Genomic DNA, 13138 nt, shown 5'->3' with positions numbered 1-13138 from the left:
TTGGCGTGGTTAATTTTATACATGGAGACTTCGCCAAACCAGGAAAGTATATGTTGCACGGCTGGGAGTGATCGTAAAGGATCGGTCAAAAAAAGGATAACATCATCAGCGTATAATCCAATCTTATGTGTGCAGTTATCAATTTGTATGCCATTGATCTCAGAGGATTGGCGTATAGCTGCTGCCAAGGGCTCTATTGTCAATGCAAAAATAAGAGGGGATAAAGGGCAGCCCTGTCTGGTGCCATTACTTATGTTAAAGGGGGTCGATAGTAACCCTGAGGTCATCACTCTGGCACTAGGGGTAGTGTAGAGAGCCCCAACCGCAGAACCTAGAAAGTCAGTGATCCCGAATTTGCCTAAGACGGCTCTGAGGTATCCCCAGTGCACCCTATCAAAAGCCTTCTCTGCGTCTAAGGATAGAAACAGAGAAGGCAAGTTTGAATGTTCAGCATATTGGAGGATGTCTATAAGTCTCCTAGTACCATCTGGAGCTTGTCTCCCAAGCACAAACCCCACTTGGTCTGGGTGGACAAGGTGCGGAATAATATGCATTAGTCTATTAGCTATCAATTTGGCATAAATTTTTAGGTCTGTGTTCAAGAGCGAGATGGGTCTATAGTTAGCTGGGTTGTCAGCAGGCTTATTAGATTTGGGGATGGTGACTATAAGTGCTTCCAAAGACTCCTTAGGAAACTGACCAGAAGTAGCAGCCTCATTTGCTAACTGGCACAGGTGTGGGGCCAGTGATGTGGTAAATATTTTGTAGTATTCCGCACTGAAACCATCAGGTCCTGGAGCTTTGTGCAAAGGTAGGTCATGGATAACCTTGGTGACCTCCGATACAGAGAAAGGCGCAGAAATGGCATCTGAAAAATCAGAGGGAAGTAAGGGGAGTTGCACTGAGTCAAAAAATGTATATATGTCCTCCAAGGTGGGACTAGGGGCATCAGATGAATCCTGTAGATTATATAACTGGACGATCCGTCCTGTCCAAAATGTGGATTCCAACAGGGCTCACTAATACATCTATTATGGAGATGCCCTAAGCTGGTCAGATACTGGAGCCAGGTACTCGAAATGATTAATTCTATTTTTGATGTCTCTATTGACCCCTCCCCCCTTGCCTGTCTGCTGGGGGGCATAGACGCCCTTAGTCTGACCACTAACTTAAAGACGGCTGTCCATAGGGCTCTTTTTACTGCTCGGAGACTTATCGCCCGTAAATGGATATCGCAATCCCCTCCTACAGTTGCTGAGTGGATACTGGAACTAGATAGGATCACTGCCTTTGAGCGGGTAACATACAAACGGAGAGGGCTAGAAAATAAATTCCTCCTGATTTGGTCCCCCTGGCTGAGCTTCAGATCCCAGTAGTTACAGCGTTTCTATGGGTACGGTTACCCTCTTTGGTATTAAAGGGTATTAAACATCTGTCTCACACTGATACTACTCTTTATACATAGGTGAATGCCTACTATAACTCTATGCCTTACGTTTGACCTGTACGATAATACCTCTGTCATTGTATACCTCCTTTGGGTCTGCGCACCGTGGGGTGCTAGTTTGATACTTGGTGACAGCTCTGTTTTTTTGGTGTTTTCTGTTTTTCTTTTATTATGTCTGTATTATGTAATTGTCAGTTTTGGGATCTGTTTGTGCAAAAATGTTTACTAAACACAATCTGATTTAAAAAAAAGAATAAAATGGTGGCAGCTATAATTTTTAATGTAGCATAATATTAGTGCAGGTTACAGTGTAAATAGATACAGGTGTACAGAGTAAATAGATACCAAACATCTCAAGCTTTAAAATTGTGTGCACCCATGAAATGACAAAAAACGACAGTAGTCAAAATTGTCCATAGGAGACTCTTATAAACTCTTCTTAAGCTTTTGCGTGTCATTAGTTTAGAGTTAACAATTAATAATGGCCCTAGAATCATTACTCTCACTTGGTGGTGCAAGGCAATATCCAACATGGTTGGTGTGTTTTTTTACATAGGCACATTCAAAGCGTGTTTGCGCTCATATGTGCGTTTCCGTGGGAAGGAGGGAAATCTTTGTTTGTTCTTTATTTATTTTTTAACTTTATTAAACTTATTTTACTGATCTTTATTGCTATTAAATAGGGGGCTTTCAAGCCCCGCCTATGTAATAGCACATTATTGGTGACGGTTTAAGGCAATGTTAATTTAGTCGTCTAAAATGTTTTGTAATAGTTTTCATCATCTGCAAGTTTTCACTGATGAAAATTAAGTGGGCTATTCACAAAGCTGCCGTAGGCAGCTGAGTGAATAACTGACCCGAAGTGAAGTGAGCCGAGCGCTATTCGGCTTTTCACTTCAGGCTTGTACAGCTGATTTTAGCCGTACATCGGCTTGCTGCGGCTGGCTTTGGGTTGGCCAAACATGCTACGCATGTTCGGCTGCCCCGAAGTGCAGAAGGAGTTCGACTCAGCCGATCCAACATCTGGATCGGCTGAGCCGAACTTCCGGCAGGCTACTCGCTGCTGTTCGGCCTATTATCATAGATGCCGAACAGCAGTGAATGAATAGCCGAATGCCGCCGAGCAGCATTCTGTGGTACCAAGCAGAATAGAAAAACAGTAAAAAAAAATAGAAAACGATTGGGCGGTGCTAGCAGTGACAGCTACTCATTACAATGAGAGCTTAGCAGAGCCAGCATTTACTTGGTAACCAGGGGACGCTGTTCTGTCATTAGGATGAGAGCTCATCAGAGTCGGCTTTCATATCACCGCCGACTCTGCTAAGCTCTCATTGTAATGACAGATGGGCGTCCCTGGTTACCTGGTAACCGGGGACGCCCATCTGTCATTACACACTGAGAACCCGGTGGAGCTCCGTCGGGTTCTCAGTGTAATGACAGAACGGCATCCTTGGTTACATGGTAACCAGGGTCGCCGTTCTGTCATTACACACAGAACCCGGCGGAGCCGCCGTGATAACCTCATTTGCGCTCAACTAATTGAGAAAGCTCCAATTGCAAATCCCAACATGAAAACAACATGCCAAAATGGCAGCCATAATCTTAAGAGGAGATTGTGCGCACTGGACAGGTGGCATCTGCACTTACTGAAGACATTTTTTCATTAGTACACGGCAGTTCATGTGACACAGGAAAGGCAATGAATCGAATTAGAAAATGTTTGTCATAGTTTTAGTCCTATTATCTTAGTTTTTATTTAGTTTTCATTAGTGAAAACATGCAGATGAGAAAAACTATGGCAAAACATTTTAGTCGACTAAATTAACACTGGTAATATTCCCCTAATGTCACCTTTTACCTCCAATGAAGTTGATCATCAACAGCCACAGAGGCTGGAGAATGACATTTCTGAAACCATCCTCATTCTGGGTTCATTCTTTGGAGATTAGATAAATGGATGTCATCTGGTCTTCCTTCCCTCTAGCAGACCACAGCTCACATACTGGTTCCAGGCCTGCATGAGGGGTACTAGAGCCACCCCACAGTGAAGGGAATTGAATTTGCATCTTACTGGAATGCTTTTACCTTTGGATAATTTAGCATCACCTGCTCTTGTGACAACTTTAAAGTGTGACCAGTACACATAAGTGCTTATGACCTTCTTAATTTTAAACAGTAATTTAAATCTGGTGAATTTGTTTTACCTAAAAGGTATAAGGTTTCAGTTGAGACACTGATGGATTCAGTAGATGTATTGGTGGAGCATTCCATTCTATATTATATACAAAAGTAATCCACAACAAGACGTCCTAAACATGTAGAAAGCGTGTGACGTCACAGGCAGTGTGGGCAATAATGTGCCTGCACCCATCGCATAGGGTCAGGTGTCCAAGCAACCAAGGGCAGCGTCCCCGCAACTCCGCCCCCCGGCCCGCACACCACCATCCAGGGACAAATAGTATGCAGTGGGAGGCGGTGGCCGCAGCGACGCCTTTAATAAGAGACAGCCCGCCAGCCCAGCCCAAAATTGTTATGTTTTTTATACTTATGCAATGGTTTGTGTCTCTTTAAACCCCAATTTTCTAATCTTGTGCATTATTTATATACAAAAGTAAACTGTGTGAAGAAAGATATTTATGGATTTTTTATTTCAGCATGTGGATTTTTTATTCCCTATTGCAGTACGTGGATTTTTTGCAATTATGCACTTATGTTTGATGCACTATAATAGATAATGATGTATGATATTTGATATGCACTGAGCACTTTTAAAAGGATTGTTTAATATTTTTATCATGTTTTTCTCTATATTGTACATTATGTATTCTTAGATATTTGTTATGCACTGGGCAAGTGCTATATAGGGGGATTATTTCATTAGCAATAAAAACTTTGTAAGTGTATATACACTTTGTAATTTTCAAATATAAATAAAAGCAACTGGGTTAGTCACTGTGGGTCAGTTGTACCTTAGCCCTATTGTAAACATTGAAAAAGGTATAAATGGACAATGGAACTTTTCATGTACTACTTCAATAGACATTAAACATATTTAAAACAATTTAATTTATTGTAGTAGAAAATCCATAAAATATACATCTAAATTCAGTTTTGGCACTTAGCCTTATAACTAACAATCAACTAATTACCTCTGTACATGTAAAATATATTTTTCTACCCCAGCTGTCAGCCAATTTCAAATACAGCATGAATACCGTATATACTCAAGTATAAGCCGTCCCGAATATAAGCCGAGGTACCTAATTTTACCAAAAAAAACTGGGAAAAAGTATTGACCTGAATATAAGCCGAGGGTGGGAAATGAGGCAGCTACTGGTAGATAGATACCAATAAAATTACATTAATATTTATTTAAAAGAAAAATAACCTAGCTCTGTAAGTGGAAAAGGGGGTACAGGGCTACATATCATGTACTACGGATCATTTCACCCATTCATATTAGCAGAGGATAATTGTAAATCTATTGTTCAGTGCACTCTATATGTAGTATATAGTACATGTACATATAGAGTGCCTGCAACAATACATTTACAATGATCCTCTGCTAACATGAATGGGTTAAATGATCCATAGTACAGGGCTACATACAGATCATTTAATACATTCATGTTAGTATAATTGTAAATGTATTGTCTGCACTGTATTAGCAGTATATACTCTATATAGAGTATATACTGCTAATACAGTGCAGACAATACACATATAATTGCTTAATGAATCTCTCTCTCTATTATCTAATCCCTGATAGATCTAATTGGGTAGGTCACGTCAAATAAGGTCAATTCAAAGTCAACAGTATTTCAATATTCTTAGAGAGTATATTTTCACATTTTTAGTGCTGCATCTACACTCAGAGCTGCTTTAATTCTTCGTGGCATTGATTCAACAAGGTGATGGAAACATTCCTTAGAAAGTTTGGTCCATACTGGCATGATAGCATCACACAGTTGCTGCAGATTTGTCAGTTGCACATCCATGATGCGAAGCTACACCAGCCTGAACCATTGATACAAGGCAGGACAATAGGTAATATTGGTGGAAATATGGGTTAAACAGCAGTTGTGTTTTCATATGATTTATTATATTTTAGACACCCAACTTTATATCGTCAGGTACTTTAAATATTAAAAACCTGTGTGCTTGAAACCTTTAATTAATGCATGTAATTAATTACCTTTATCTTTGTTCTATCTCTTTTGGAAGTTTGTTGTTATCACTAGTATTGTGACCTACAATCCTCTTTCATATGAGGACTACCACTTCCCTCCGTGGGCTAATCGGACTGGATGGGCCATTGCATTGTCATCCATGATTTTAGTGCCCATCTATTTTATCTACAAATTCTTCACTGTGCCTGGGACCTTTAAACAGGTAAATGTTGCTTTTCAGTGTGTCTATGTTTTCTTATGTTGCTATTTGTAATGCCTCTGGGTTATGTAATGCCTCTGGGTTATGAAAACAAATTTCTTGATTAAGAGCTGCATGACTGGTATGTATGACATGGTCAGTGGGGCAAAATGTTGATGCTGTTTATGGACGTATTACAGTCATACTTTCAAAATCAGTGGTCACTACATAGAGACATTTGATGCTGCTTACATAGAGACATATGAAACAGTACCGCATAGGGCTGTACAGAAAGGTGAGACATACAAGATAGACCATGCAGCAAAACATATAACCCAGTCAGGATCAGGAGAGAATAAAGGAGGAGAAAGAGGGTAAGTACTGATTTTGAAAAGCAGAGGATACAAACCAAAAGTTGGCACCTGCAGCTGTCAGACTACCTGAACAGTGACTGCAGCTGATTTGCTGCAGTAACTGTTTGGCCAACAATTGTCAGCCCAGTTCCATCAATAGAATTTAATTAAAAAATGTACTTTTATGGAAAAAAGTGGTGTCAGCAGGGCCACCTATAGCTCAAATTTAAGGAGACTATTGTCAGATTTTCTCTCTTTTTATGTTTACATCCGGTGTGGTCTTTCTTTGGGTGTCCACATCTCTACCTGGTGACATGGACACTTCCTATAGCCTATCCAGCAGAAGGGTCCTCTCAAGGTCCAGAAGGGGATTGATGTCAGCACAGGGGAACTGCAGGGGACTGGCCAGCAAGGGAGCATCAGCAGCGATGGGTTACCTGTAACCCACACCTGGAAATGGTGTTGTTGAGAGACTTAAGTGGGTATACCTTACTTCTCAAGGCAAGGAAGGTAACGACCCTTTCAGGATAGGTTAGTGGGGATGGGAGAGGGTTACATTTTTGGTTGGTGTGGGGCTTTAAAAATATTTAAAAATTTGCTCTTAAAATGCACATATACCTCAAAACACAGAGTTGTGAATGTAGCCTAGGTTTTAAAGGTGAACTGTATACATTCCTTCCTATTTAGTGTATGCTAACATACTATATTTCAGTGTTTAGTGTATTCTGGAGAGTTAAGCCACCTAAGGTGTTCTGACATTGATCTGACTTTCCTTTTCTCTATTATTGTTCAAGTTCTGTGGATGAAGTCATGAAAGCAGCGTCAGCCAGGCAACTAGCATTTTAACATGAAAGTTAGGAACAGCTGCCTTTTTTTTTTCTCTCGGTACAGGTTTTATTTGCAATATTACGCAGAAGCGCCAAAAGGTTGTGAAGCACTATATACATTGCAACAGTGACCTCTAGTGACTGAACAAATGTATTAGAACATTGAAAAAGTAGTAAAGAATAACCTCTCCACTTTGTTTTGTAACAGTTCATTGAGTCAAAATTCTAATCTATACAAATAAATATATAAAAGGAAAATTACCATTTTACCAAAAGTGTCAATTTTTGCTTTTGCTCTCCCTTCCTTCTGGAAATTGTTAAAGAATTGCATGAAAGGTTATTAATAAATAATAAAATGCAGTAATGTTCTCATTTCACATGGAATTATTTTCATGATTTTTAAAAAGGATGATTTGCACCATCACCACTGCATTTTCTAAATGCTCTACTGTTTAAAATTGCATAAAATGCACAGGCAATATGGGGAAGCAGGAGGTGGTGCTATGTTGTGTCGAGTAAGGTAGGGTACAATCATCTACACCATCTCCAACTCTGCAGACAACTTGTGTTTAGGTTCCCCAAGTGATGATCAGTCCCTGGATCGATTTAATTTATATGAAGCTTGGCTGAGATTGTACATACAATTCTGTAGTAAATATTGCAATATATAGTACAGCAGGAGTATGCAACCTAGGAACACCAGCGGTTGTGGAACTACAAGTCTCATAAGGCATTGCAAGATACTGACAGCCACATGCATGTCTCCCAGAGGCAGAGGCATTATGGGATTTGTAGTTTCACCACAGCTGGAGTGACAAGGTTTGCCTACCCTTGTAGAACAGCCTCTATTCTTCCTTATAAAGGATGTATAACAGTACAGAATGCAATCCTAACTCATGTGCTAACATGCTTTAAAGAAGCTTCACCTACTGTTCTGTACACCTGCATTTAGGCTTTTAAAATCTGGCAACTGGAATGCAATTTAGCATTCATTTCAAATACTAAATTCTGTTCATGTTATGCAAAAATTGAATTGCATGAAAACTCACAGAACACATTCACAAGAACCATTGGTATTTTAAGAAATGTGCAGAAGGTGAAAGTTTAAATATTGTTAACTAATGGCAAACAGTGTACAAGCAGGTTATAATATTCTAAAAGCCTTATAAAAGGATTTACATTATTACATAATTAGTCAGGTTGAAAAAAGGCACAAGTCCATCTAGTTTACCAATAGAAGGAAAACCTCCTCAAACAGAATCATATGCCCACAGTTGATCCAGAAGAAGACAAAACACCCTTATAAAGTTTAGTTAAAGTAGTACTAAACTCTCAACTTTTTTTCCAATAATGTACCCAGATCAAACAAAACAGGAAAATTGTATTTCATACTTACTGCAATTTTCCTTTCCTATCCAGCTCCATGGCAGCACACGAGTGGGTTAATCCCTCCCTCTTCCCACTAATCAGGATTGTAACTCATACAAGCTGAAAGAGTCCCCTGGCTTGCCGTTCCATAACTTGACTACTACACGGGTGGGCATTATGCTGCCATGGAGCTGGACAGGGAAGGAAAATTGCGATAAGTATACAATTTTCCTGTTTTCCTGTCGGCTCCATGGCAGCACACGTATGGGAATCAACTAGCCAAATGGGGGGTATGCTTAAAAATCTTTTTAATCCCAACGCATAGCAGAAGAAATAACCCTACAGCCAAATCTAACCGTAGTTAAGGCAGCTGGATCTACACAGTAGTGTGTCATGAACGGGTGCGGAGAAGACCATGTGGCCACTTTACACACAGTCTCAAAGGAAACACGACCGGCTGCAGCCCAAGATGTGGCCAGACCCCTCGTGGCACGAGCAGACACCCTACTCGGTACAGGTATGTGCTTGGCCTCATATGGTAACTATATCGCCTTCACCATCCAGGATGCTATGAGCCCACAGGATGCCTTAGCACCCTTCCCGGCACCTGTCGGAACAATAAAGAGATTATCCGTTGACCTGAGCCTTTCCGTGGCCGAAATATCATCCACGTCCAAGCGGGTAAATCGGCTTCCATCTGACTTGAAGGTTAGTAATAGACATGTGCGATTCGGTTCGTTCCGAAATTCGTTTCGGACGAATTTTCGGAAATTCGGAGATTCGGATGCATCCGAATTCCGAATTACAGCTAAGACGAATGCAAGCTAATCCGAAAGTCCCGATTTCCCAAAATTCGTTATTGGACGAATTTCGTTGCAGCAAAATGACATTAGGAAAAAAAAAAATGACAACATTTTCCCTCTAAAACAATTCTAGGGTTAAAGGTTCAGAGTCAATAGTCTAGTGGTTAGCATACAGGTTTGCCATTGTCAAGGTCGCAGGTTCTAATCCAGGGCAGGGAGAGTAATAGAAAAAGTTTTTTTTTCTTTGCTTTTGAATTGGCATTCGCCTAACATTCCTACCAGATCTAAAGGGTCTGGTATGAATTGGGTAGGAATGTTAGGAGGGACCCCCCCAGTTATAACACAAAAAAAGTGCATGGGGTTCCCCACAAAATCCATACCAGACCGTTAAGGTCTGGTAGGAATTTTAAAGGGGAACCCCAGCCCCCAAAAAATGGGGGGAAAAAACGTGGGGTCCCCCCTACCAGTCCTACCAGACCCTTGATCCGAGCACTGGCCCGGCATACCCTAATGTCATTTTGCTGCAACGAAATTCGTCCAATAACGAATTTCGTCCATAATCCGAATTCGAAAAACGAAACTAAACTAAACAAATTTTTTTTTCTTTGTTTCAAAACTAAACTAAACTAATTTTTTGCTGGTGCACATGTCTAGTTAGTAATACAATTTCTTGGTATATGTGAAAGTCAGTAACAACCTTGGGAATGAACCCCACCATGGGGACTAGAACCACTCTATCTGCCAGGAAAGTGGTGAAGGGTTCTTTAAACCCGAGAGCAGCCAACTCTGAAACCCGTCTGGTGGAGGCGATAGCAACCAGAAAGGCAGCCTTCAACGTGAGGCGCCACAGAGCCATGCCATCCACAAACACTTCAGAGGCTAGAAAGTCTAGGACTAAAGGAAGATCCCATTTAGGGAACAAAGGAGTCCTTTGCGGCTGACCCTCAACACTGCCTTGAAAAAATTGTATGACCAGACAATTGTAGGCAAGACGGAGGCCAGTATAGGCTGATGTCGCTGAAGTCTGGCCCTTGAGAGAGTGCTCAAACTCAATACAACTCCAACCCTTCCGTAGGAAGTCCAGCATATGCCTGATCTGTGGATCCAATGGCAGAAAACCATGGTCTGTGTAAAACTGGAATTTCAGCCATACTTATGCTATACATAAGATTAGTACTGGGCTTCCTAAAATGAAGAGTATCAACTACCCTATCTGAGCAAACCATCGTGAGAAGTCTCCGCCTCTTAATATCCATGCCACTAGGCAAAGTTTCACAGGTGCTGGGTGAAGGATCGGACCGTGAAAGAAGGTTCGATAAATGACTGTGGAAACAGTGGAGGCCACATACTCATCAGGCGGAGGAGAGGGTACCAATGCCTCTTGGGCCAGTTCGGAAATACTGCCAGGACAGCCGGCTGCTCTTTCCGGAGTCTCCTCAAAATGTATAGTATGAGCGATACTGGCGGGAAGGCGTAAGTCATCCGAGATGTCCACTCTGCTGTCAGGGTGTCCGTCACCACCGCTTGAGGACACAGGACACCATGTCCTGAAATACTTGATCGAGGAGACACCACACGTTGTTGTCCAGATGAACTCTGGATAGAGAATCTGCTAGGAGATTGAGGGGACCCGGCACGTACACTGTTGATAAGTGAAGAAGATGGATCTGAGCCCAGGTCATGATAGGAGAGACCTCTTCCAGTAGGGCTCGACTGCGTGCACACCCCTGTCTCCTGATATAAGCCACCGCTGAGGTATTGTCGATTTCCATCAGAACTGACTTCCCCAGGATAAATTGCTGGAAGGCCAACAGCGCCTGAACCACTGCCCTCAGCTCCAGGAAATTGGAGGCAACCCCTACTGCAGGAAAGGACCAGTGACCCTGAGCAACCTCGCTCAGACAGGCGGCACCCCAACCCCATTCGCTGGCATGCGAGGAAACCACTGTCCACGTGGTATGGAGGAGAGACTGACAGCATAGTAGGTTGCGGTCCATGAGCCACCACCCCAAGCTGCTCCACATTTGGGGAGAGATCCAAATGAGTCGGTGGAGACTTTACGGTTTCCACTGCAGCAAGACCCCGGTCTGAAAGCCACAGGTTTGCCACTGGGCCCACTTGACCGTAGGAATCGTTGACACCATGGTCCCGACAATCTGAAGACAATGAGACGCTGACAGTAGATCGTGCGATAGGGCACCTGAAAGGCGCTGCTTTATGACCAGAACCTCTTCTGGGGGAAGAGAGACTGTGCAATGCACCATAACCAGTCTGGCTCCCAGGTATACAAGGTCCTGAGCTGGAGTAAGATGACTCTTCTCCCCAATTCATCAGCCATCCGGAATGCAGCAATGCTAATACTATTAGCGATAGATGCTCCAGCAACAGGTCTCAACTTTGATGTAACAGGAGGATGTCATCTAAGTAGTGGAAGATATGTATTCCTCTCTCTCGCAGCAAGGTGCTTGGATGTGGGATCCACCACCACGTTCTGAGCCATAGAGCCCTTCTGCCCGTCATCGCAGCCAATATAACTCTGGCTAAGATTTAATAACTTTGCCCGAAGCCTCGGCAAAGAATGTAGAAGACAATCTGACATTCTCTAAGCAGTTTAATATCTCAGATTTACAAAGATCCACTGAAACTGCTGCTTCCTGTCTACCCAAGCCTCCAGGGCCTTGGAAGGTGCTGCCGTAGCAACTGCAGGTTTGCAGGCCCCACCGGCCAAGAGATAGATCTTTTTAAGATCCAAATCTGCCCTTCTGTTCAAGACAACCTTAAAGGTAACAGTGTCATCGAGGGGCAGTGTGACATGCCTTGCCAGCTTCATGAAGGCCGCAATAACCACAGGCGATTCATCTAAGTGTTGCAGTTCCTCTTTCTTACAAGGATACAGCTCAGAGAATCTATTTCTAAAGGAAAACTTCCTCTGCACTTGACTTCCGTCCATCCTGGATACATCCTTCCCCGGGAAGGCCACATTAGTACATGCCCAACAACCCCCCCGAAGGGGCTGAGGATGGTGGGAGGTTTGTGCTGAGGGAATCCGCTGATTTACAGACGGAGACCGTAATGATGAGAGTGTCTTTGCTCTGGAGTTGGCAATCACCTTCGACTAGACACAGAGGACTCCCTGCGCTTCTAAACCTGGCGAGAGTCAGACCTGGATGAATTGAACACAGGTTAAGTATAAGATACAAAAAAAGGCTGACCTTTAGACAGCAATCCGCGAGAAGGAGCAGGTGCCCGCCTTCTTTGCGACTGGCGATCTTTGACGGGTGAGGATTTTTCCAGAGGCATGCTGTGAAAAAATGCTAGCACAACCAACAACAATCACAAATATAGCTGCAAGCAGCAATAAAGGTGGCCAAGCATTAGAGCCGGTTATAGCACATGAGAAGACATTGCAGATAGAGACATAAATAGCAAAGTTATCTATTGTCAATAGACCTGTACAAATGCAAACGTTTTCGTGAATTGTAAAAAAAAATAAAAAAATCTGATTCAAAATGGCCGCCGACCTTGGTGACCTTTGAAACCCATATTGTATTTGGCAGTTATGGTGTTGAGATATCATATGTTTAAAAGGTTAAGCATACTTCAATAGTGATATAAATGCACATTTATGCAATTTGCTGTAATGTTACATAGTTACATAGTATTTGAGGTTGAATAAAGACATTAGTCCATCAAGTTCAACCTATTAGGATCTCATTCTTAGGAGTACTACTTGTACCCTTGTATATTACGGTCCCTTAAGAAATCGTCCAAAAGTTTCTTGAACAATTCCACATTCTTTGCTGAAATCACCGCCTGTAGCAGTAAGTTCCAGACCCTAACTGATCTTACTGTGAAGAACCCCCTTCGCCCCTTGTGCTGGAATTTTTTTTCCACCAATTTTAGGTGGTGGCCTCTAGTTTTTGTAATGGAGTTAATTTTAAACAGTTTATCGCTAATGTTGCTACCACCATT

At 42.2% G+C, this 13138-nt stretch overlaps 1 protein-coding gene across 1 annotated transcript in view; it reads left to right on the top strand.

Annotated features, from left to right (window-relative positions):
* The window catches only part of LOC108798466 (sodium-dependent noradrenaline transporter-like), a 180224-nt gene that overhangs the window by 151393 nt on the left and 15693 nt on the right, over positions 1–13138 (top strand). Inside the window, exon 7 of the mRNA XM_018570227.1 lies at positions 5672–5839. Coding sequence (XP_018425729.1) covers positions 5672–5839 — 168 coding nt within the window. The remainder of the gene's footprint in view (positions 1–5671; positions 5840–13138) is intronic.

This window comes from Nanorana parkeri, unplaced genomic scaffold (genome assembly GCF_000935625.1).
Source record: "Nanorana parkeri isolate BGI_ZX_2015 unplaced genomic scaffold, ASM93562v1 scaffold1481, whole genome shotgun sequence".
NCBI lineage: Eukaryota > Metazoa > Chordata > Amphibia > Anura > Dicroglossidae > Nanorana > Nanorana parkeri.
Note: the sequence above shows the minus strand (reverse complement) of the source record. Positions and strands in the feature narration are given on the sequence as shown.